Source organism: Drosophila melanogaster, chromosome 2R (genome assembly GCF_000001215.4).
Source record: "Drosophila melanogaster chromosome 2R".
Taxonomy (NCBI): Eukaryota; Metazoa; Arthropoda; class Insecta; order Diptera; family Drosophilidae; genus Drosophila; species Drosophila melanogaster.
The window spans coordinates 20,522,451-20,542,879 of NT_033778.4; the positions used below are offsets into that span (position 1 = coordinate 20,522,451).

The following is a 20,429-nucleotide window of genomic DNA, read 5'->3' on the forward strand; positions in this document are numbered from 1 at the left end:
GAATTCAAAAGCAACTACAAAGTGGCAAAGTCCTCGAGGGTTCGCAGCCAGGAACGCCAGCGGGATATGGGGAAACTAATACTAGTGTATGCCCAGCGGAGTATGTATCCGGCTACGTAGTGCCCAGAGGTTGGATCGAGGAGTTTTCCTTAGCCTTGTATACTTATAAAGCAACGTATTCACTTTTTGAAGAACAATGAAGATTTATGCAACCCTTGTCCTTTTCCATCACCTATTTGAATGTTTCTAATGTATCTGACACTGCGTAACTGCAAACAGCATAAAGCAGCTAGCACTTAATTAAAGCGAATACTCGACGATCCACCCTCGCAATATCTAGTGCTCATGCCCCCGCTCGTGTGCGTGTGAAATCGGAAGTGGATGCCAGATCCACGCCCCAAGTAACTTCCCCACCCGACGACGACTGTCCTGAGTGGAGTAACATCTTCGAGTCGCAGTCACTGGGTTTCCTCGGCTGGGCGACAGGTGCTTCCGCATTTGAATGTCAACGGAAACCGCAACGGTACAACTTAGATAAACGTTTGCTCTTTAAATATGTGCGCAATGGCAAAAGGAGCCTTGGGTGGTGTTTGGCAAAGGGGGTGGGGAAGGTTGGTGGGCAAGTAGAATTGGGGACGTGATGGAGTGATGTCTGAGCCAAACTGTCCTCGTGTTTGAGCAACTGAACTTATGTGTAAAGCAGCAGATACATGCGAAGTGGTTGCGGTCCGTAAAATGGAAGCGCACAGACATTCGGCGGAGCCATTGGATGGGGACCAAGTGTGAGCTATGACAGGTGTATGCTTGGATAGATCTTGGCTTGGCTTATTGCTTACTCTCCAGATATACACGAACATGAGCGAAGGAGTGCCAAGGTGTTTGCTCTTGCTGGAGCTCAGTAAAATTGATTATGGGAAATTGAGATGGATAAGTAAAGACTGTGTCGAAGGCAACCTCAGAAACATAATGTTTTAACTCTGAGTGCATTTAAAGCCAATAATAGTAATGCAAAATGCTGTTATCGACACATTTTATAAATGAAAAATTCAAGTAAATGTTAAGAATTTCTATGAACATCATTAGTAATCACTATTTTCAACTATCTATTTTTCCAAATCCCATCCACTATTCCGAATATTAGTCATGCAAAAGCAAACATGGGATAATAATTATAATGCCCTAGGGAAAACGTACAAATGTGAATATGAAATATTCATTCCAAGGAAAATTCATGTATGTGCTCTGTATGAAAAAGGCTTATTGGTAACTTTTACGAATATTAAATTTGGCATTTGCGACAAGTTGATCCATCACAAAAAAGCATTACATGCGCTCAGCAATGTACACCAAATTATTCAGAAAAATATTGTATCAGCCCGCTGATTAAATTATGCTGAACTGATGAATGGAATTCCTGCAGCGACAAGCCATTTTTACGTTTTTGCTGTTGGCTTTTGGCACGCAACATTGACAGTTTGCAAAAAAAAAAATTGATTAAGTTTTAAATCAATTTTCATTCAATTTAGGCAAATACCAAATAAATTAAATCACGCTCGAATAAATAGGCAAGCACCTGACAGTACGAAAAAACCTCTACATGCTAAACTGCTAAAAATAAAATCAATTAACAATAAATGCAAGCAATTAAATTCAATGCCGTTTGAGGGGTGAGACTGGCATCCTATGGTTTTTTTGGGTATGGGTGGAGTAAGGAAATGTTTGCCACAGATAAAAACAGGCCACTTAATTAAGTCCCAAACGGGTGTGAGCGTGTGCTTTTGTCCCACATTTACACTGGCCGGCATGTTTTAAGTGCGAAACAATGTAATTTCATGGTAATCAGTCTGGGTGACCTGGCCCGGCATCTAACTGCCCAACTACTGCTACACAACTACACAAATTTCCGGCTGTGTGCACAAAGCCATTGGCAAACCGATGGTAAAGATGGAAAAGGGCCAAAACCGATGCTGAGCACTTGGGCCAGAAAAATGTCAGTTTGCAATTTTCTATGCCATTTAAAATAAATGAAAATTGCTCTTCATCCAGTGCCTCTACAATCGGCTCTACCTCTACCTCTGCAGGCATTTGGTATTTTGGGGTATTTGCCATGGTTTCGGCCATCTAAGGCGTGTTAACGTAAATAAATTACACACACATACGTACAGGACGAGGACGAGATACAGATACGCAATCAAGTGGTCAGCGGCATGCAGCTTATAAATCAGCGCCAGCCGCTTGGGCGCAACATCAGCAAACATTTGGAGGATAGATGACCCCGGCATCGCGATCCGACCCGCATTGCGATGGACATGGACAGCTGAATGAATGAACGAATGACCGAGTGAGTGGACGCCCGAATGACTGAATGAATAGATTGAGCGGCCAGCTCCGGATAGATTGCTTGTATAAATGTTCGGCTATTTAGTTTCGGTTTGCTGTGGTTTGACTTTGCTTGTTTTCCCAACACCCAACCCCCAGCCATCAACCCCCAAACTCAACCCAACCCATCCTCATCACCATCCTCATTTTTTTGGCCGTTGCTTTTCGGTTGCAGAAGTTGATATTGCGCTTTTGTGTTTTAATGTTGTTTCTGGGACAATTGTCAGTCCGGCGAGAGTTGTTGCCCGGGTTAGTTAGCTGAATCATTTTGTTTGACAAATAGCAGGGCAATTAGGAATTAACTACCATCTGGTTAGGCCCTGTCCTGGGATATAAGCCGCTTAAAGTGCGCTCCCTGGATAAGCGGGGAAATGCTGATCAATATTTTCAAAATTCTCGAAATTAAAAAAAGGACTAAGTAATCTAAAAATAATTTTCAAATTGACGTAAATGTAACTTTTGGCTATTATGCCAATCTCTAGCGTAATACTTACTGCAATAACAAGCCGAAATTAGTTAACAAACTTTGTCTAATAACGCAAATGTAGTTAGTATATGTTCCTTGAGCACTGGAGTAAATTTCTAGCCCAAAGCCAACATGGTTAACATTGCGTCCTGACTTTGGGCCACTGACAGCAATTGACTGTCTAAGAATCTGCCACTAGAAGGACCTGCTTTGTCTGCAACGCAAATGCCAACGAAGGATGCCAAGCCTGTGTTTAGGTGAGCGGCAAGTACTTGCATAACATACTTGCAGCCCAAAAGTAAAACAGGACTGGCAACAATGCCGCAGGATTGCTGTGTGGCCAACGAGGCGGGCGGATCATCTGCATATATTTATGTACTCGCATATAGTCGCTTCGCACAAAGGAGTCGTTGGCCCAAAGAAAACCGCACACATGTGGCGAGGTTTGTAGATTAAAGCACTTCTTTATCAACCCGCTCCATTCTTGAGAAATATTGCTATGCAAATATTTGTATTGCATATTTTGGCGCACGCGGTCAAATTCGCGAATTGCAGGGGTAGATAGCAAAGTGGTTTGGCATTCTAATTTTCTAAGCTTTTATATATATTGTATATTACTTTCTACTTAGAGCTAATTTAGTTGTTAATAGTCATATTAAATCTTCCATATTTATCATAATTTTCACAGCATGTTGTGCAGTTCATTTTAAATCATATTTTTGCTACAACTAAAATTAATTCAAATTGAAAATATATAGTAAAAAAAACCTATTCATGGTTATACAAAGCTAAATGCTCTTTGCCCAACAAACGGTCTCGTTTTTTAAAAAATATTGCTGTGCAAATATTTTGATTGCTTACTTTCAGGCACGCGTCAGAATTTTTGTTTAACCGGGGGATGCACTGGCGGGAAATTCACAGCTTACAGGGAGCAAAAAAAAATAAACAAGTCTCAGCCAGACGAGATAAGCTTTAGATGGTGGACTACAAAAGCCGCGCTGAAGCCTCAGTTCTCGGCAAATCCAGTTACTATCGCCATGGCGCAAAACTCAAAGTTAACAATCTATCTGTTCCTAGTCGCAATTTCCGTGGGCTCCAGCCTGTCCTACGATGTGCCCAAGGCCACCGTCAAGGTCAACTCACCGAAGGGATTCGAAGTCTCCATTCCGGATGAGCCAGGCATTTCCCTATTCGCTTTTCACGGCAAGGTCAACGAGGAAATGGACGATCTGAGCGATCAGACCTGGGCCGCCGATGTGGTCAGTTCACGCAATGGACGCTGGACTTATCGCAACCGGAACCATCAGCTTAGACCCGGAGATGTTCTGTACTATTGGACAACGGCGCGTTACCATGGAGTCGACTATCACAACTACAACCAGAGGTATGTGGTTGGGCAGGGGGATTCCCAGAGAATCGATGTCAACGGCTCCAACGGCGGTCGCCAGCCGATTGTGGCCAACGGCCATAATACGTTCAATATATATGTACAATAAACTATGCTTGAATAAATGTGTTTATTATTTTATTACCCACGCCCTGCCACTTACATTCTGAAAAGAAAACCAGAGAGTCTGTTTTTTTAATGGTATTTTTATGAAGACCTGAACTCGGAGCTTATCTTATGAATCGCAATTCCAACAATCTGATATCAGTTAGATCAGATTTTGCATTAAATAATCTTTTATATGCCAAATGGCGCCACTAATTATTATATGATTAAAAACAGCCTGTGCTGTTGTGTAATAAATTGATTTTTAAATTCTATTAAAAATACGATGCATATTAACAGCAGAATTATTTTATTCAGCAAACAATGTATTGCAATGTATAGTTTTGTTTTTACACATTAGGGCTATAAATCAAAGAAACACTTTGTCACAGATACGCAAGCAAGTATCCGGATCGTATAAATCATACTCAAAAGTTCCCCTGCCCGTTCATCAAGCGACACCCAAAAAAGTATACCCATATATCGAAGAGTTGCAACCGAGGATAACGCAAAAAATGCTACAACGAATTTGGCCAGGTATGCAACTAAAACCACCACCTACTTTAACACCCCCCCCACGACCATAAGCAACTGCATAAAAGGTTGCTCTTGGACCATTTAACTTTCCCTCGAGGCTAACAGTAAGCAGATAAAACTTTTAGCCATCTCAGTTCCAGTTGAGCTTCTAGTTATTTCGAAGTTTTCGATTCTGCGTGTGCTGAGAGGTTTTTATTTTCAAGTTGAAGATAGGTGTGATTTAATCGACCTGAAATTGGGCTTCTTTGAAGTTACTTTAATAGAGTACGATTGGCTCTATTAAAAATTTAATAACTATATATTAAGTGTATATTTAAAAAATGATGATTTCTGATACCAGTCATATATTTTATTTTCCTTATACCCTTAACCATAACCTCGATCCGCTCCTGTTTGCCGACTGTTTTGTGTTCGTTTTGGGCTGCCTTGCGCTTGACCTGGCTCGCTGACCGCTTTCAGCCGAAGAAGTTGAGTGCTAACAGATCTCGAGGAATTAGAAAATTATATAATGTAGCCACTTGGAGTGGAGTCGCTTAGGTGCTGGCCAAAATACTGGTAAATGGTATGGTAAATATATCATTTTATGCCCGGCCAGGCCATTTGTCACAACTCATTTGCAGTGCATTAAGCATTTATGCGGCGAGGTGCTCGTAAAGCTATTCCACTTTTTTTGCAATCGCACACATGCATGTGTGCATATATGCAAGTAAATATGTATAGTGGCCTTATATACAGATGGATTTGTGTGCATTTATGTGTGGCATGGAGGTAGCGAACTAAGTGACGCTGTCAGCAACATTTGCGGGCAGTTCTGCTCTCATTTTCTCATTTCGCTTGGCGAAAACTGCCAGCTAGCGGCAAGATTGTGGCAGTTGCAGTTGCACTACCCACCAGCAGCTGCACCACCCATTCGCAGCACCTCATCACACGGACACCGGTACATGCTTCATTTAACGCCCATATACACGGGCACATTGGGCAACGTTTTTCACATGGAAGGCGCTAAAATGACTTGTGACGACAACTTAATGCGCCACCAAGTGGGCGAAAAAATACATATCTATATATGTATGTATGTACTTTAAATGCCGCTGCAAACTGACACACGTTTTTTTTTTAAAGCCCCAGGTGGAGAGCACTTAATGTACTACTTAAGCTGCTGATGCTTGTGGCATTTAAGCATTATTGAAATTTTATTGATAACAGACAAGTGAAAGACGTGATATTTAACTAAATGACTTAAGAGACGTATTAAATCTATTTTATTTTAGCTACTTTCAGCTTGTCCAAAGGGGCCTCCACTATTGCCTCCAGTAACTAATCCTCCTGGATTTTGGCCCAGAGGACCACCTATCTTACCTCCTTCGATTAGACCACCTTCACTGTGATCGATTGTCGCTTCTTTGCTTTCGAAGGGACCTCCACTGTTTCCGCCAGCAATCAGTCCTCCAAGTTGATTTCTGTTTGCAAATGGACCTCCAGTATTACTGCCACTAGTTAGCCCTCCGCCATGAAATCTTCCTTGATTCCTCCCAAAAGGGCCTCCACTATTGGCACCAAAAATAAGTCCTTCATACGTCCCTTCATTACTATTTGCCCATGGGTCACTTCCAAAAGGGCCTCCAGAATTTCCTCCGGAAATTAAACCTCCTTGATGATCACTGGCAAATGGTCCTCCAGTATTAGCTCCACTGAGCAGACCGCTTCCACTATTCAAACCAAATAATCCTTGGTTGCTGTTAAAAGGACCACCACTGTTGGCATCAGAAATTAGTCCTTCTTTGGTAAAGGAGCTGCCAGTTTGGGCAAAGGGTCCTCCACTACTTCCGCCAGAAATAAGTCCTCCTTGCTGATTGGTAGCAAGTAGTCCTCCATTTACTGATCCGTAGTTTCCATAATTACCAAAGGGACCTCCCGTATCCACTCCAGAGATTAAACCCTCTTGAGCAGTACTTTCGTATGGACCTCCTGGCCGCCTTCCATCACTTATCAGTCCATATTGTCCTCTTTGGGGTCTATAAAATCCTCCACCGATTTGTGAGCTATAGTCCCGGTAAACAAGTTGTGCCCAACTTGTTCCAAGCAACAGCATCATCATCAGCAAAAACGACCTCATTGTTAAGCCCGCAAAGAGATGACTGATCTTCCAACGCGATTTGGGCTTTTTCTACGATCAGTCAGCAGAAAAAAAAAACCGAAAATAAACAGAACTATGCAAACAGGGCTTTGCAAACAACTCAATGAATCAGATAACCCATCAATCATTAAACGACTTCACAGAATACTTATCAGTTTTGAAGCTTTAGGTGAGCTTTTGCTCTCACATTTAAAATTCAAGTACACTGTCTTGCAAAATCTTTGTTCGAAAGTTGAGTATTTTTAGAAAATATAAAATGGAGCTTTCCAATTCATTTAAACAGGCGTGTGAAATCACCTTTCACAAATAGGTGAACATAAACAAACCTTATCTGAAGTCTTAAGCCATTTGGTGATTCTTCGCGAATGTATTCTATTTCAGGCACCGACCCCCATAAATCGCAATCAGAAAACTTAAAGACAGCGAACGTGTTCGCGCGTTGAAACTATTTCAGGAAAATGCGGGCGTCATCTAATGGGTAAAATATGAAGCCGCCGCCCAAGTCGGGAAAAAGGTTTTCCGCTGTTGGACGAGGAAGCCGCGAGTAAAAAAGCCGGCAGAGTGGCAAATTAATTATAAAAGATTCCGCTGCCACCAAGTTAAATATTTTTGCTCAACTTCGGTTCAAACTGTGGGCGGATCGAGGGCGTGGCCGTGGAAAATAAGTTGCCAGTAACTTGACGCACATTTGTCAGGTTTTTCGCCGTGAAAAGGGGTTAGTGGGCGTTGAATTGGATTGGTGAGGGAGGGGTTTGGAATGAGAGCTGCCAGTCTACAGGTGTCTTTTCACAAGCGGAGAGAGTGGAATTTTCCGTGAGGGTTTTTGTGTGCGTGAGTTGGGGCTGGGGTAGGACTGATATATGACTCTTTGAAATTAGTCCAAGTGCAAAATGTCCTGGCAGGAATAAAAAATTGAGCAAAATGGAGAAGAATTGCATAACTTTTTCAGGCTATTGTCGATGATGTTTTTGCTGCGAAAGCAAATGTATTAAATGCGGATGTTAACGAAAATCACATTTTCTATGTACGTCTTTGAAACAGAAATTAAAATTAAATAAAACACAAGCTTATAATTTGATATAAAATGCGTTTTAAAATTGAGTTGATTTTTTTCCTATATTTTATATATTGCTTAAATTTATCCCTTTTACAATTAATTCACAAATAAACGCATTGTCTTACTGCGACGTCTTCACTACTTAATCTAAGCCGCCTAAATCTCTGATAAACAGCAAACTATTATTGGCTTCCATCAAATTAGAAACTAATTTATTAGTTTATTGGTTCAAAATGATTGAGTAGATTGCCTTAAAGCCTACTCTCTACTCTCTATCACCAAACAACCAAATTAGGCAGCGTGTAAATAAATTTGCATCTTCAGAATGTAATTTGATGGGTGTACGTACGGTTGAAAACACTCGTGTTGTTGTCCTGGATCATAACAAATATATATATACATGTATATATATGTATAAGTACATATTCGTGGGCTGTGTACTCAATTAGCATTAATGAATGTCCCTCACCCCGTGCAGGTAATGCCTATAAAGCTTGCCCAATAATTCAATTAATGTCGCTTCGCTGACGCCCACTTTGCCCCAAGTTGTTGTTTACTTATTAGGCTAATTGTGTTCGTTAGGACCACCTGCCTTGGTGCAAGTACTTTAAACTGGAGATTGCTTCCATTTTTGATTGATCAAATACACTTTCCGTGTCTTTAGCTCACCCCCCCCCCCCTTCCACCACCACCACCCACACCATCATCTTCAACTGACACCGTTCTAACAATGGCTCACGTCGCAAGTCATCTGCAGCAGCCCAACATCGTCGTCTGCATTTCAAAATCGCACACAAAACATTTGCCAAATGCGAAAATGCAGTCAAAGTCGTGCAAAATGCAGTCTCCTCTAACCTGACTCATCAGCCACCACCAATAGCTAGACACACTCTTTCCACCAACTGACAAATGTACACTGCAAAAAAAAAGTCGCGAAACTTAAAAGTTACAGAAAATGCTTAGCTCATAAAACGATAATCTTGCTTTATATTTCTTCAATATGTACCAAATTTAATTTCAAAGCATATAATTAAATTATATTATGAACTTATTAATTTCAGTGCAGTCGGGATCACTCAGTGAACACATTTTTTTGTGATTGTGCAGTCAGCCGTTAATAGAGACATTGAGGAGTGACGGAGAGCGAATTAGAGGGTTAGACAGAGAGGGGAGTGACGATAGAAAAAGAGGGGGCGACTAACAGAATGAGCGAACAAATACCTCTTCTAGTGCTATTTTCTATTTGTACTTTGTGGAAATGTTTGCTGTTGCTGTCGCTGCTAACGCGGTGTGCAATTGTTGTTATATTTAGCATCGCAGACGCAATTTATATAAAGTTTAATTGATTGGAAAATCAAATCGATTCGATTCGCACTGCAGCAACAACAGCATCCACAATGGACAACGCACATTTGCCTTTGACCAGGCGCAGATTGTGCATGGGAATCCCCCGGGCGAATCGCCCAAAATGGAAACCCACATCCATTGGCCAGCATACAAGCCGTATTTCAGACTCAAAGTCGTTTATCTTGCCGCCGTTTGGGTACGTTTCTGATCTCGGTTTTGCAGTTGGGCTAATGTAAGTCGCACATAAATTGAATAAAGAACGAGTGTAGGTGGCAATAAAAGCCAGGCCAACACAGTTAGGTTAAATTAAGCTTCTTCTTAACCTGCACTTGAGTGCCAGAATTCAATTACAGTCTCGTCGTGTTTAGAAGCGGCGATTAAGGAAAGGTACTAATAGCCTGATTAAATCTTTAAAATTCCGAAACGTTTCAGCGTATTGTTGTACTTTCTCAACTATTTTTATACCATTTTTTTGATAACTATGATCGTTGGATTTTGACAGGACATGTTCTTGAAAACTCAGCATAACAACGAGCTAAATAACATGTCAAGGCACTGAAATAATTGGCTCTACACACTACTTCAGTTTTTCCTAGTGATGGACAAACTTTCAGCAATGGCATTTTATTTTCCACTTTACAATTGCTTTATTTGAACAGAGTGACTCCACCACCACTCCAATTTTCCAACTAATCCAAATCCATGGCCACTCAAACAAAGCAGCAACAACGAAACGCTTGTCATTAACAAACAATGCAGTACCTGTTTAATTTTTATTGTGAAACTTGGCTCGACGAGAGCTTAACTTTTCCCGATGCAACGCAGCTTAGATAGCTATATACACCCACTCAGCAACGATAAACCCACTCGACGCCGGGGGACATTGGATAATGTCAATGGCCGGGGATCCGAGGTGGGACCGAGCAGTTCCACGATATGTTTAATGGCAGTAGGAATGGAAAAAGTTTTACGTATAGCAAAGCAATTCAATTGAAAATAATTAGAAACGTAGCCACATGGCGAAACTTCTTAATTACCCGGCTATTGTGCGTCTACACTGAAATAAATATCTACTGAATGACTTAGTTAGTGGCGTAAATTAGGATTATTTTACTTTTTAAATTATATGCAAAAGCGAATATAAAAAAATATTTTTGTAAAATATAATAAATAACTTTTGACACTTTAATCCTGTTGTATATAACCATAAATTTCTCTGAGTGCATTCGACAGTGGTGGCACGATGGTTTCAATGAGAATTAAAAGAGTGCAAAGAACAGAAAATTGCATTATGCATAAGTCGCTAGAGCTTAAGCCATTATCGAATCCCTCCACGTATCCAAACATGGACAAATAAAGATACAGAGAATGCCACTAAGAGAGGGAGTGAGAGCGAGAGTCCAAAGCAATCCAAGAGATACGATTCGAATAAGAGATAGAGCGCTACTTGGCTATTGGAGCCGTATAAAACAAGTGTGTCCATATTATGCCCCATCATTGGAACATTGGAACTCCTCGGCTTGATCATGTACCTACGTCAACAACTCTGGGTTCTCTTGCTCTGGCTCTGCTTCGTCGTTCTCAGCGGTGAGTGGTGTTCTAATATCTATATCTATTATCTATATTTTTATAAACCCACATTTGTCATTTGTGAAGTGCATGGCATGCCGTGGAAATGGGGACCTGCCTCCAATTCTGGACCCCATGGCGGACCCGCCTGGAATGGCGGAGAAGAGTCCACCGACAATATAGTCATCCATTCGAAAAACAGCGGCAAGTGGCGTTACTAAATTTATCCAAGTGGCAGAGGCGTGACCACAACCAAGTCAAGCTGGATTTTACAGTAAATTTGTGAATAATTTTACAACTACTTTGCTTCGCAATTGATTTTCGTCGAACAGTACTCGATTTGTATGCTAATACTTCATTCATGGTCACACTCACTTATATATAGTCACTTTAATTGTGCACCTTTTTATCTATGACATTTAAATATAACCCTTTACTATACTGTATGTAATAGAGCCAAAATATTTAAACGAGATTAAAAGCCTAATATTGCAAATATGAATATGAAGATACAGTTTATACGGCTTTTGAAATTGTTTCCTGAATCTAACTAATATTGCAATCGAATGAACAAACCGAAATAATCTACGAAATTATAAGCTATTGATTGATATTGATTTTATTGATAAGTATGCAAACGAGCTTATGGGAATTTTTCAATTCTGATCGTCATAACAATATCAGCACGTGTTTTATAATAATTTTTTCAGAATGTTGCAAATCGCAGCGCACCCAACTTTTCAGTTTCTATGGCATATCTGCGTACTTTTGGCCTGGCTAAAAAGCGTTCTTGATTTGACACAGTTCCCCCCACTCTCTCGATCCGTCTAAATCGAGAGTGAATTGGCAAGCCGGTGACGAAGTGCCTCTGTCGCTCAACCGCAAGTAAACAAAACAAACCCGTCGGTGGCAATTCCCGGTAGACTGCACCGCTGACCTCCTCCGTCTTATCTGTTATTGCGCGAGAGTCACTGTCACTGAGAACCGATCTCATAGAGTATATAGAACGAATACGGCGCGATGAGCCGATATTTTTATGGGATAGTATAAATAGCTGGCATCGCACTTGGCATTGGCATAGTCAATGCAAAATGGGCTCGAACACTGGAGCTTGGATTCTACTGGGCCTGCTGGCCGGCATCGCCTCTCTGTCTAGCGGTGAATATATAGATATACTTTGTATGTGCAGATAGAAAAAAAATAAATTGTATTTTTATAGCTGCGAATATACAGCGAAATGAGGACCAGACGATTCTTCAGAACAATGGAAACACCTTCCTATCAAACGGAGCCGGGCAAATCATTCGTGGACCCGATGGCAAAACAGTATTGATCGGATCCGATGGGCGCAGGATCATCACGGATGCCGACTCCAGCGAAGAGGACAGCTCGCACGATTATGGTCACGGTGGGAGCTATAACAATGTTATCATCAATGGTGGCTCGGGATCCAGCGTAATTCATGGCGATGGACATAGCTTCATTGTTGGAGATGCGAGTCATGGAAGTTACATGAACAGCAATGGACGCAGTATTAGGATCATAAATGGTGCCATCGAACTCAATGATCACGGCCAGGTGTACACATTCAGGCCAAAAGCAGCAGGCATTAACGAAAAGGAAACCGTCACCATCAACGGACAACCGGCTCAGGTGGAGTACTCCAATGGTGATATAGTCATCGAACTGGCCGATCATACGGTGATTGCCAAGATAGGTGGACGCACATTTCTGGGCGATCGCGAATCCTTCGACAATCGGGATAAATTAGAGGCGGAGGCAAAGAACTATGCCGATCGTATCCAGCAAGAGGTGCACGCCAATCTCCAGAAAACCATGGCTGATATTCAAAGGGATCTTCAGAATTCCCTGGGAAATATTTTCTATTAGAAGCCAAGTAATCAATCGTACACGAGTCGCTCGAAATAAAGCGCCTTTGCAGCAATTGTCTTGACTTTAATTGTCTTATCTATGGTTTACAAGCTAAGATGTTCTAAAAGATACATATCTAGTGTGTAATCCAAGTACAACAGACCCCAGACATGAGGCGTCTTTGGGCATAATCTTCCCATTTGACCGGCCTGAGGCCACAAACGTGTGGGTGGTTAGGTCAATTAATGGGAAATGACGCCCGGCAAATGTGATTGATTAGCGGGAAACTCACCGTATAGGCAGCTTATGGGGCGGCTAAATCTAATGCTTAGTATCGCCTAACAGACTAGGTTTGTATGGGCGTGTGGCGATTGGAATACAATTACCGAGCTTGCGGCGGTGTTTATGAACACTTCTTGGTATTTAAATGACGGAATTTCCCAACGAATCTTCGTAAATAAGACCAAGGTCTCTTATTCTTTATATTTGTGTTTTCCAAGCTAACTTAATAAATTCTTAATTAATGGCCTTGATCTTTTGTCAGCCACAAATTGTCTAATTGCATTGCTGTATACATTTGCTTGTTTATGAAAAATGCTTTTAATTGAATTAGGGTGGGTCGAACGAAATTTCTGCTTATTTTGTATTTCTAAATCGAGATTTGAAATTAAATTTCCATCGATGTTAAATCTTAAATTTCTATATCAGGTTGACAGTTATATATTTAATAAACTGCTACAAATTTGTTAAGTGAGAATGCTATAGTCGACTTGGGCAAATCGATAGAAATTTACAAGACAAATAAAAATATATAAAAAGTTTTAGTTTTGGGCGGCTTGTCGGCGTAAGAGGGATCGTTCAGAATGTGTAAGGTTGATCTAGAGCTTGATTTGCAACCCATAGTCAGTACAAACCAAGTATCTTATCTGTGTCCTTGTTGTCCATTTCGAAGATTGATTCGCTGCCATTTCCCATTTTCAAATTCAATGTCAATTCTGTTAATATGAGCGGAATGAACGCAGTGGATGGATATGTGGGGTGAACTTTTTATCTTAATGACTTTATTTATAGGCTGAAACTTAAAAGCGAAAACAATGGTATTCAAGTTATGTGAAGCAAAAATATCGAACTGCGCGCGAGCAGCTAGAGATGTGTTTTTTTTTTATCGATCCGGTATTTGATTGATAAATAATCGATTGTAAGTGGACACGTGCCCAAACACGTTGCGTTTGACAACTGCTTTTCTATCCAATTAATTGCGATAAATAGACGAAACGAATTCGGACCGAAAGATAGGTCTAAATTTATAGTGTCTATTCCTGCGCTTTCTAATGTCAACCACTTGAGATATTCGGAATAAGATCACTCGTCAAGATACGAAAATGAGCTTTTTGTTGACCGAACCGCAGTGGTCCGCCTGGTACTCCGCCTTTTACGCGTCTTCGATGAATCGTCTGGCCCAGAATGTGTGCACCGCTCAAGATCCCATCACTGTATGCCTGCGATCCGAGGCGGACTTATGCTCCGTTCCGTCAGGTGTGAAAACCTGGATAGAGTTGAGCAGGCAGGGCAAGGCCACTACCGGTGGTCCGGGATGGATATGCACGGGCCTGGACCTGCTGTGCCAGGAGATGGACAGAAAGTTGCCGCTTCCACTGGACTTTGAACTCTCCGCCGCACATTTGTTTTTCTGGCACAAGTTGGAGCGATGCAACTACTTCCTGTGGACGGTCGCCGATCTTCTAATGCGTTGCGAACCGCTGGATGGGCGCTGCTTTCGGAATTTAATTAAGAACCCAGTGCCAGATGGAGGCAACTGGCAAATGTTCGTTAATCTGGTCAAAAAATACGGAGTTATGCCCAAGAAATGCTACCTCCACTCCACTCAGCGAACTACAAAAATGAACCTCATACTGAAGAGTAAGGTTGGTATTTTGTATTGTACTGAATATTATATACATATGTATATATTTCCTTCACCTAAAGCTACGTGAATATGCCAGCATGCTGCATGCTCAGTTCACCTTTAATGGGAATGGCTGCCGTCTCCCCGATCTCATTCAAGAAATGATTCCGCATCTCTTCAAAGTAATATGCATCTGCCTTGGTGAACCTCCCAAGGTTTTCACCTGGTCCTTCTACGACCACAAAAAGCGTTACCAGTGCCTGAATGATATGACAGCGGTCCATTTCTACGAAGTTATGGTAGGCTGTACGGTGAATCTAGACGCCTTTGTCTGTCTGGGTCACGATCCGCGAATCTCATCCAGCTACCATAGCAACTATCAGGTTGCCAACAGCTCGAATATGATGGGCGGAAAACCTCATAGGTATAATAACCAATCAATGGACATCATAATGCAGATCATGGTGACTTCTCTGGAAGGTGATAAACCCGTTTGGATGGCCTGCGATATTCGTAGAGCAATCAGTTTGAAGTCCGGTCCATTAAGCCTGAGATCGCATCAATTTGATTTGCTATTTGGCTTTAAAGTGGGCGAGTCGCTCACCAAAGCAGAGAGACTTGACTACAGAGCATCCCGACGGGATGCAGCCCTGCTCCTTACATCCGTTGGATTGGACACCTTGAAACAGCCCGTACAGTTTCGCTTCATAAATGCTTCTACAATTGGCGAGTCTCCCGCCACCGGAGGTCTTAATGAACACGATGTGGACGAAAAGGTTACGAAGGCATTAAGAAAGAAGTCGGTCAAACCACCGGATAACAAATTGGACGCCGAATGGTTAAGGGAGTACGCTTTTGAGATTGTAGTCCACGAAAAATTTGTCCCATCGGGTGTTTTACATGCCGCAAGGATACATAAATGGAAAGAACTGCCTGCTTGGGATCCCATGGGCGCATTACTTAATTAAAAAATTGTTTAGAACCAAAAAAAAAATCTTTCATAAGAAATACATTTACTACATTTTATTTGCCTTCTTGAATAGATAAAAACTAAATCCATTCATTCAATTCAAGAAGAAAGTTCAACAACAATGACAAATTTCAAGTATTTTTCCGAACTGTGGGCGTGGCAACGTGAAATAAACTTGCGCTGCTTAATTTCAACTTTCTAGCTTTTATAGTACCTAAGATCTATCGATCGTGATCATGAATACTTGATATGGTCGAAAACGCTTTCTTCTTCCCTTTTACCCTTTTACTCTACGTGTAACTACGAGTATAAAAACAGTCAGCACGATTGAGTTTTGTTGTTTGTTGAAAATAGTTTTAGTAAGTAGTGAACAATTGACTACACTCTCGTTTAAAGTGTCCCATTTTTGAGTTTCCTGCGAACTCTTGTGCCAGCCGCCAATCGCTTGCATAAAATTATTTAAATATCCCGCAACGTTGTGTCCTTTGTGGCAGTTGTTGTCATCGTCACCGAGGCGCGACCTTCACTAAGTTTTTCGGGAATCGCTCCTACGTGCCCGGCATGACTAATTAGGCATTAGGGAGTTCTCGACAAGAGTTGTTGGCGCGGCCAGCAAAACGGCGACTGTTTTCAACTTAAGGGATTTGCTACTCTAAGGAATTTGCCATCGCACAAAATAAAGAACAACAAAATTAATCTTTGACTTAAAGGCCAGGCGTCTTTATTTTATTAAATTCGGTTACAAATAGCTGCTTAAAATACGGTCTACCAGTAGCGTCGGCCCTGGTTGTAGTACGGATAGGGCTGTGCGTATCCGGGGTACTGTCTTGGAGCCACCTGCTCCACAATCACTGGCTGCACCACCACGGTCTTGGGCTGGAACAATTTGCTCAGGAGATGGCGTGGACCGCGTATGCTGTTAGAGACTTGGTCTGCCGACGTCGGGGGATCTGCTGCTGCGGCCAGTGGAGCAACATGCTGCATATCAGCTGGCACAAGAACATTTTTATCGTCGTTATCAGGAAATGCCAAAACCATCGCAATGGTGAGGCTGCTCAGCAGAAGAATGGCCACGAACTTCATCTCGAAAGGTGTGTGTGCGTGTTGTATGATCTGTTGGCAAATGTAAACTGATTTCCGAAGAGCACAGACTCACCTTAAATAGGAGCAATAGATGGTGCAGGTAGAACAGGTTTTCTTCTCTACCTGTCACAGGATTATGGCCCATTATCCCGAGAGCAGCTGCACAAGGTGATTAGCCCGTTGAATTTCCCAGAAAATTACCCTCTATGGTTTATGGTTAATGGCTTAAGGAAATTCGGGTGTGGTCATTTTTGGAATGCTTCAAACTACTTTTATTAGCTTCGATGTGGTTCCCAAATACATGCACAAACGCCCAACTTTATGCTTTACATTACTTTAGAGAAGGAACTGGGGTGGTGGTGGAAGGCCGTCCGGCGGTGGTGGCATTCCAGGTGGAGCCTGACGACGTTGCTGAGGATGGAGGAATAGTAATGGGTTAAGGATCACTCCACTTATTTTGAACAGCGGACTGTGCTTACTCTGAACTGCGGCGGTGGTGGAGGATCATCATTGGCCACGAGCTTGTCCTCCAATGTATCACGACGGGACTGGAAATATTTCGCAAATTATGTATTAATATATATATCAATATTAATTTGCCAATTAAAAATAAAGTAACAGAAAGGCCCTTCGATATACGGCCGCAACACAATTGCTTATATAAATGTTCTAGTTTTCTACATTTTACTAAGTTCTTACTCGGAATTTCGGAGGTGGAGGCGGTTCGTTGCCGTGAAGAAGGGCGGTTTTCATTGCGGGGACATGGCGCCTTGCCTAGAAGTAGGCATTTAACATAATTTTGCATTAGGAGTGCTAAATTGTGAATGCGCCGCCAGTGCACTGCCTCCTGGGCATCTAGTTGCTTCATCTGTTCTGGCGCCTTTAGTTTCGTTTGTAGGGCCAATAGTCTTAGCAATCACTGGCCTTCAGTTTGACCCATTCTTTGTGTACTCACCCGCCTGAACAAACCGACGAACTTTGGTTCCTGCAAGGAGAGACGATTAAGCCCGTTGATAGGTCACTAAACCACCGAATCCTACCTCCACTCCATTTGTGGTGCCCCCACCACGTCCATCGACTCCGAAGAGGGTCAGAGCCACAACGTAAATAACCAAAACAACGCAGAGTAGCTTCATTTCCGAGCTGTCACGTTCTTACGGCTCACTAAAATGGTTGAAAATGACCCGTACAATTCGTTTGGCTTTTGCTGTACGTTTGCTCCAAGTTCGACTTCTTTATATACCCCATAAATCCACTGGGTGCAGCATTTAATTGCCTTGTTAAAAACGCTATCCAGAATCTTGTAAAGTTGTGGCCGATACATGGCAGGCGATAGACAAAAACACGTTAATAGCGTATTAAATAATTATTGGCCAAGATGCATCTTGTAGATACATCGCGAAACAGACAAAGTTGCCGCTTGAGTTGAAAACTTCAAATGATAGCATGATCAAATAATTCTATTCGACTGAGAGAAGTCAGAGAGCAAATATAAAATATATTGCAAAATAAAATGTAATAATATAACTTATTAATTTTAAATTCAAAATTGAGCAATGGTTTTAAGTGTCTTCAATTGAAGTATCTTTCAATTAATTGAAATCAATGTTTTTGTGGTGGATTTGTCATCTGAAACTGTTGCATGTTTTTCACAGTGCAGCCTTTAAATTCCAAGTAGTCAAGGTGTTACAGCGAATTCGGTTTACAGCTGCAATCTCCGTGTTCCGGTATTGTTGCCGTTACAACGTTATGCAACAATCTGCTGCCGCTTCCGCTTGGCCACGCCCCCATATTTTCGCCCACGCGAAGGCGACAAATGATGCCGCGTCTCGCGCTATTTTTCATTATTTCCGCTTGTAAACGCCACAATGCGTCCACGTTTGCTAAGCTTTGCATAATTCGGAATTATAACGCGCTTTGATGTCGCCGCTGGGATCTCGCTGTCCTTGTCCCACTCCGCCTCCCTCTCGCTCGCTCCTTCGTCAAGTCAAACAGAAGTGCAGGCGAAAACGCAAAAAACTGTCAACAGGGGGTGGTGGGGAAGCGAGGGGGTTGGGTCGAAAAGAAAGTATAAAAATAAATAAGCGCACTTTTTTCTCATTTCCGTTGCTTACTTTGACGTGTTTAGTTTTTGATGTGAACACTCGCACATCCTTCGAAGGAAGAAAAAGGAGTGCACTCATAGAAAACAGGAATGGAAGTTATGACACTTTTACTGGTCGCTTAATACCCGATTTTAAGAGGTAACCATAAATATTTGAAAAATCCTATACATTTCGAATGATATAATAGTTTAAATTATTTTCCGGTCTATAGTTGGAATTTTTTTCTAATTTCAAAATTTAGTAAAATATTTTTTGAGTGTGAGACGGAGACAGAAACAGCAGCGACAAGGCGACTGATTAAATACACCATGAACAAGGATGTCGTTCCATCTCTGTTTCTCCTGCAGCACTTCTGTTTGCTCTCTCCCTCTCGCACGCCCGCCATCTCACTCCCTCGAAATATTTCTGTCTCTGTCGCCGGCGCTTCCTCTCTTTGTCTGTGAGGAAACTTTTCTCATTAGAAAACTTTTACTATTTCCGCTACTCAACGCCAAACGCAAACAACAAACGACAAAAATACGAAAAACATAAAAAATGCCACGTTCGAAAGTCCAAAATGCGTAAATTTGCTGTAAATAAAATGTTTGATGCGCCTAAAGCAACCAGATCTCACAAAATGCATATGAAAGCGATCAAAAAGTTCATAAAAACACTATTTCCATTCTTGATGTTCAAATGTTCAAAAGTACCCAAAGTGAAAATGCTCATTTTAAACAATTTAAAATTAGCTGTAAACCAATATATTTATTAAAGCAGAACAAGCCAAGTAAATGCGATTTGTCGCACTCAAGTTACAAGTGTGTGACAGCGAGGGAAAACTATACTACTATATGTATGTATGTACATATTGAACAATATTGAGTGCAGGGAGAAATAGAGGCGCCTAAAATTTCACTTTATTCAATTTGCAAAGCCAAGCTGAAAATTCTGCTTGAAAATCAATAAATCAGTTCGCTCGGCAGCTTACCTCAGTTTCAATTCAATCAGGTTTTGTTATTTGATTTTACCTTTTGCCTCCGCCTGCGGGTGACCCCTCTGCTCACCCACCACACCCCCTCCCCCTGCAACCCACTTCTTCTGGCGCTGCTCTTGTTCTTCCCTCTTCCGGTTTCCTGTGCTTGCAGCGCATTTCCTTCAAGTACTTCGCATTTGCTCTAATTTGATTTTGAGCAGCAGCTTCTTCGCCTCGCTGTCAGCTGTCATCGCGATTTGAAATGCTCGCCCGTTTTGAGTTGCGAATATTGATTTCAAACCGAAGCTAAATGCTACACAGGAAGTGCCCATGTTGCCAAATTTCACTGCAGTGACTAATTTTCCAGTTGTCAGTAATTGTCAGCGAGGGATATCGAGAGATCACGATAATGTGTTATGAATATGGATTAATAATATAATAATATTTTAAAGATAAATAGGCCTAATTGTGTCGTGTGTGCTCAACACAGCAAATTACATTCGATTTCCCTCAAATGTACACAAATAGAGCCGAAAAAATATGTAGAAGTTCGAAAG

The 20,429-nt window shown here is 41.6% G+C and overlaps 7 protein-coding genes and 3 long non-coding RNA genes across 12 annotated transcripts, besides 1 other annotated feature; 6 read left to right on the forward strand and 4 right to left on the reverse strand.

Moving 5' to 3' along the window:
- Positions 1-2,944: 2,944 nt before the first annotated feature.
- lncRNA:CR44650 (long non-coding RNA:CR44650) lies at positions 2,945-3,301 on the forward strand. The gene has a single exon (NR_124662.1). It is a non-coding gene; the product is annotated as a long non-coding RNA:CR44650 (long non-coding RNA).
- Positions 3,302-3,860: 559 nt separating this feature from the next.
- GNBP-like3 (GNBP-like 3) lies at positions 3,861-4,375 on the forward strand. Its single transcript, NM_137639.2, has one exon. The coding sequence runs from the start codon at positions 3,883-3,885 to the stop codon at positions 4,339-4,341; it is 459 nt and encodes a 152-aa protein (NP_611483.1). The 5' UTR covers positions 3,861-3,882; the 3' UTR covers positions 4,342-4,375.
- A 1,677-nt stretch (positions 4,376-6,052) lies between these two features.
- CG30151 (uncharacterized protein) lies at positions 6,053-7,014 on the reverse strand. Its single transcript, NM_166396.3, has one exon. It carries the CDS (start codon positions 6,988-6,990, stop codon positions 6,142-6,144), a length of 849 nt encoding a protein of 282 aa, NP_725968.1. The 5' UTR covers positions 6,991-7,014; the 3' UTR covers positions 6,053-6,141.
- Positions 7,015-9,416: 2,402 nt separating this feature from the next.
- On the forward strand, positions 9,417-10,519 carry lncRNA:CR44651 (long non-coding RNA:CR44651). The gene has a single exon (NR_124663.1). It is a non-coding gene; the product is annotated as a long non-coding RNA:CR44651 (long non-coding RNA).
- A 389-nt stretch (positions 10,520-10,908) lies between these two features.
- CG30154 (uncharacterized protein) lies at positions 10,909-11,484 on the forward strand. The gene is made up of 2 exons (NM_145874.2): positions 10,909-11,002; positions 11,072-11,484. Exons 1-2 carry the CDS (start codon positions 10,942-10,944, stop codon positions 11,203-11,205), a joined length of 195 nt encoding a protein of 64 aa, NP_665881.1. The 5' UTR covers positions 10,909-10,941; the 3' UTR covers positions 11,206-11,484.
- Positions 11,485-11,794: 310 nt separating this feature from the next.
- Bbd (Bombardier) lies at positions 11,795-13,385 on the forward strand. 2 transcript variants are annotated; one of them, NM_001299704.1, is made up of 2 exons: positions 11,795-12,142; positions 12,204-13,385. In NM_001299704.1, the coding sequence occupies exons 1-2, from the start codon at positions 12,076-12,078 to the stop codon at positions 12,872-12,874; spliced, it is 738 nt and encodes a 245-aa protein (NP_001286633.1). In that variant the 5' UTR covers positions 11,795-12,075; the 3' UTR covers positions 12,875-13,385. The 2 variants fall into 2 exon arrangements, with proteins under 2 accessions (NP_001286633.1, NP_611484.1); NM_137640.3 differs by having other exon boundaries at positions 12,059-12,142; positions 12,204-12,927.
- A 742-nt stretch (positions 13,386-14,127) lies between these two features.
- Positions 14,128-15,814, forward strand: CG13423 (uncharacterized protein). The gene is made up of 2 exons (NM_137641.3): positions 14,128-14,781; positions 14,843-15,814. The coding sequence occupies exons 1-2, from the start codon at positions 14,239-14,241 to the stop codon at positions 15,728-15,730; spliced, it is 1,431 nt and encodes a 476-aa protein (NP_611485.1). The 5' UTR covers positions 14,128-14,238; the 3' UTR covers positions 15,731-15,814.
- Positions 15,815-15,913: 99 nt separating this feature from the next.
- Positions 15,914-15,955: a mobile genetic element.
- Positions 15,956-16,426: 471 nt separating this feature from the next.
- On the reverse strand, positions 16,427-16,866 carry CG13427 (uncharacterized protein). The gene has a single exon (NM_137642.3). It carries the CDS (start codon positions 16,813-16,815, stop codon positions 16,498-16,500), a length of 318 nt encoding a protein of 105 aa, NP_611486.1. The 5' UTR covers positions 16,816-16,866; the 3' UTR covers positions 16,427-16,497.
- Positions 16,867-17,061: 195 nt separating this feature from the next.
- CG13428 (uncharacterized protein) lies at positions 17,062-17,998 on the reverse strand. 2 transcript variants are annotated; one of them, NM_137643.3, is made up of 5 exons: positions 17,856-17,998; positions 17,771-17,800; positions 17,515-17,589; positions 17,295-17,363; positions 17,062-17,226 (listed from the first exon to the last, which is right to left on the reverse strand). In NM_137643.3, the coding sequence occupies exons 1-5, from the start codon at positions 17,949-17,951 to the stop codon at positions 17,152-17,154; spliced, it is 345 nt and encodes a 114-aa protein (NP_611487.1). In that variant the 5' UTR covers positions 17,952-17,998; the 3' UTR covers positions 17,062-17,151. The 2 variants fall into 2 exon arrangements, with proteins under 2 accessions (NP_611487.1, NP_001246443.1); NM_001259514.1 differs by lacking the exon at positions 17,515-17,589.
- Positions 17,999-18,244: 246 nt separating this feature from the next.
- lncRNA:CR44652 (long non-coding RNA:CR44652) lies at positions 18,245-18,845 on the reverse strand. The gene has a single exon (NR_124664.1). It is a non-coding gene; the product is annotated as a long non-coding RNA:CR44652 (long non-coding RNA).
- Between the last annotated feature and the right edge of the window lie 1,584 nt (positions 18,846-20,429).

Excerpts from the sequence above, each read along its gene's own strand:
- Bbd (NM_001299704.1), top strand. The coding sequence starts at position 12,076 with ATGGGCTCGAACACTGGAGCTTGGATTCTACTGGGCCTGCTGGCCGGC. Across the intron at positions 12,143-12,203 it reads CATCGCCTCTCTGTCTAGCG|CTGCGAATATACAGCGAAAT; the intron begins GTGAATATATAG and ends GTATTTTTATAG.
- GNBP-like3 (NM_137639.2), top strand. The coding sequence starts at position 3,883 with ATGGCGCAAAACTCAAAGTTAACAATCTATCTGTTCCTAGTCGCAATT.
- CG13427 (NM_137642.3), bottom strand. The coding sequence starts at position 16,815 with ATGAAGTTCGTGGCCATTCTTCTGCTGAGCAGCCTCACCATTGCGATG.
- CG13423 (NM_137641.3), top strand. The coding sequence starts at position 14,239 with ATGAGCTTTTTGTTGACCGAACCGCAGTGGTCCGCCTGGTACTCCGCC. Across the intron at positions 14,782-14,842 it reads ACCTCATACTGAAGAGTAAG|CTACGTGAATATGCCAGCAT; the intron begins GTTGGTATTTTG and ends CTTCACCTAAAG.
- CG30154 (NM_145874.2), top strand. The coding sequence starts at position 10,942 with ATGTACCTACGTCAACAACTCTGGGTTCTCTTGCTCTGGCTCTGCTTC. Across the intron at positions 11,003-11,071 it reads CTGCTTCGTCGTTCTCAGCG|TGCATGGCATGCCGTGGAAA; the intron begins GTGAGTGGTGTT and ends TCATTTGTGAAG.
- CG30151 (NM_166396.3), bottom strand. The coding sequence starts at position 6,990 with ATGAGGTCGTTTTTGCTGATGATGATGCTGTTGCTTGGAACAAGTTGG.
- CG13428 (NM_137643.3), bottom strand. The coding sequence starts at position 17,951 with ATGAAGCTACTCTGCGTTGTTTTGGTTATTTACGTTGTGGCTCTGACC. Across the intron at positions 17,801-17,855 it reads GCACCACAAATGGAGTGGAG|GAACCAAAGTTCGTCGGTTT; the intron begins GTAGGATTCGGT and ends CTCTCCTTGCAG. Across the intron at positions 17,364-17,514 it reads CTCCACCTCCGAAATTCCGA|TCCCGTCGTGATACATTGGA; the intron begins GTAAGAACTTAG and ends AAATATTTCCAG.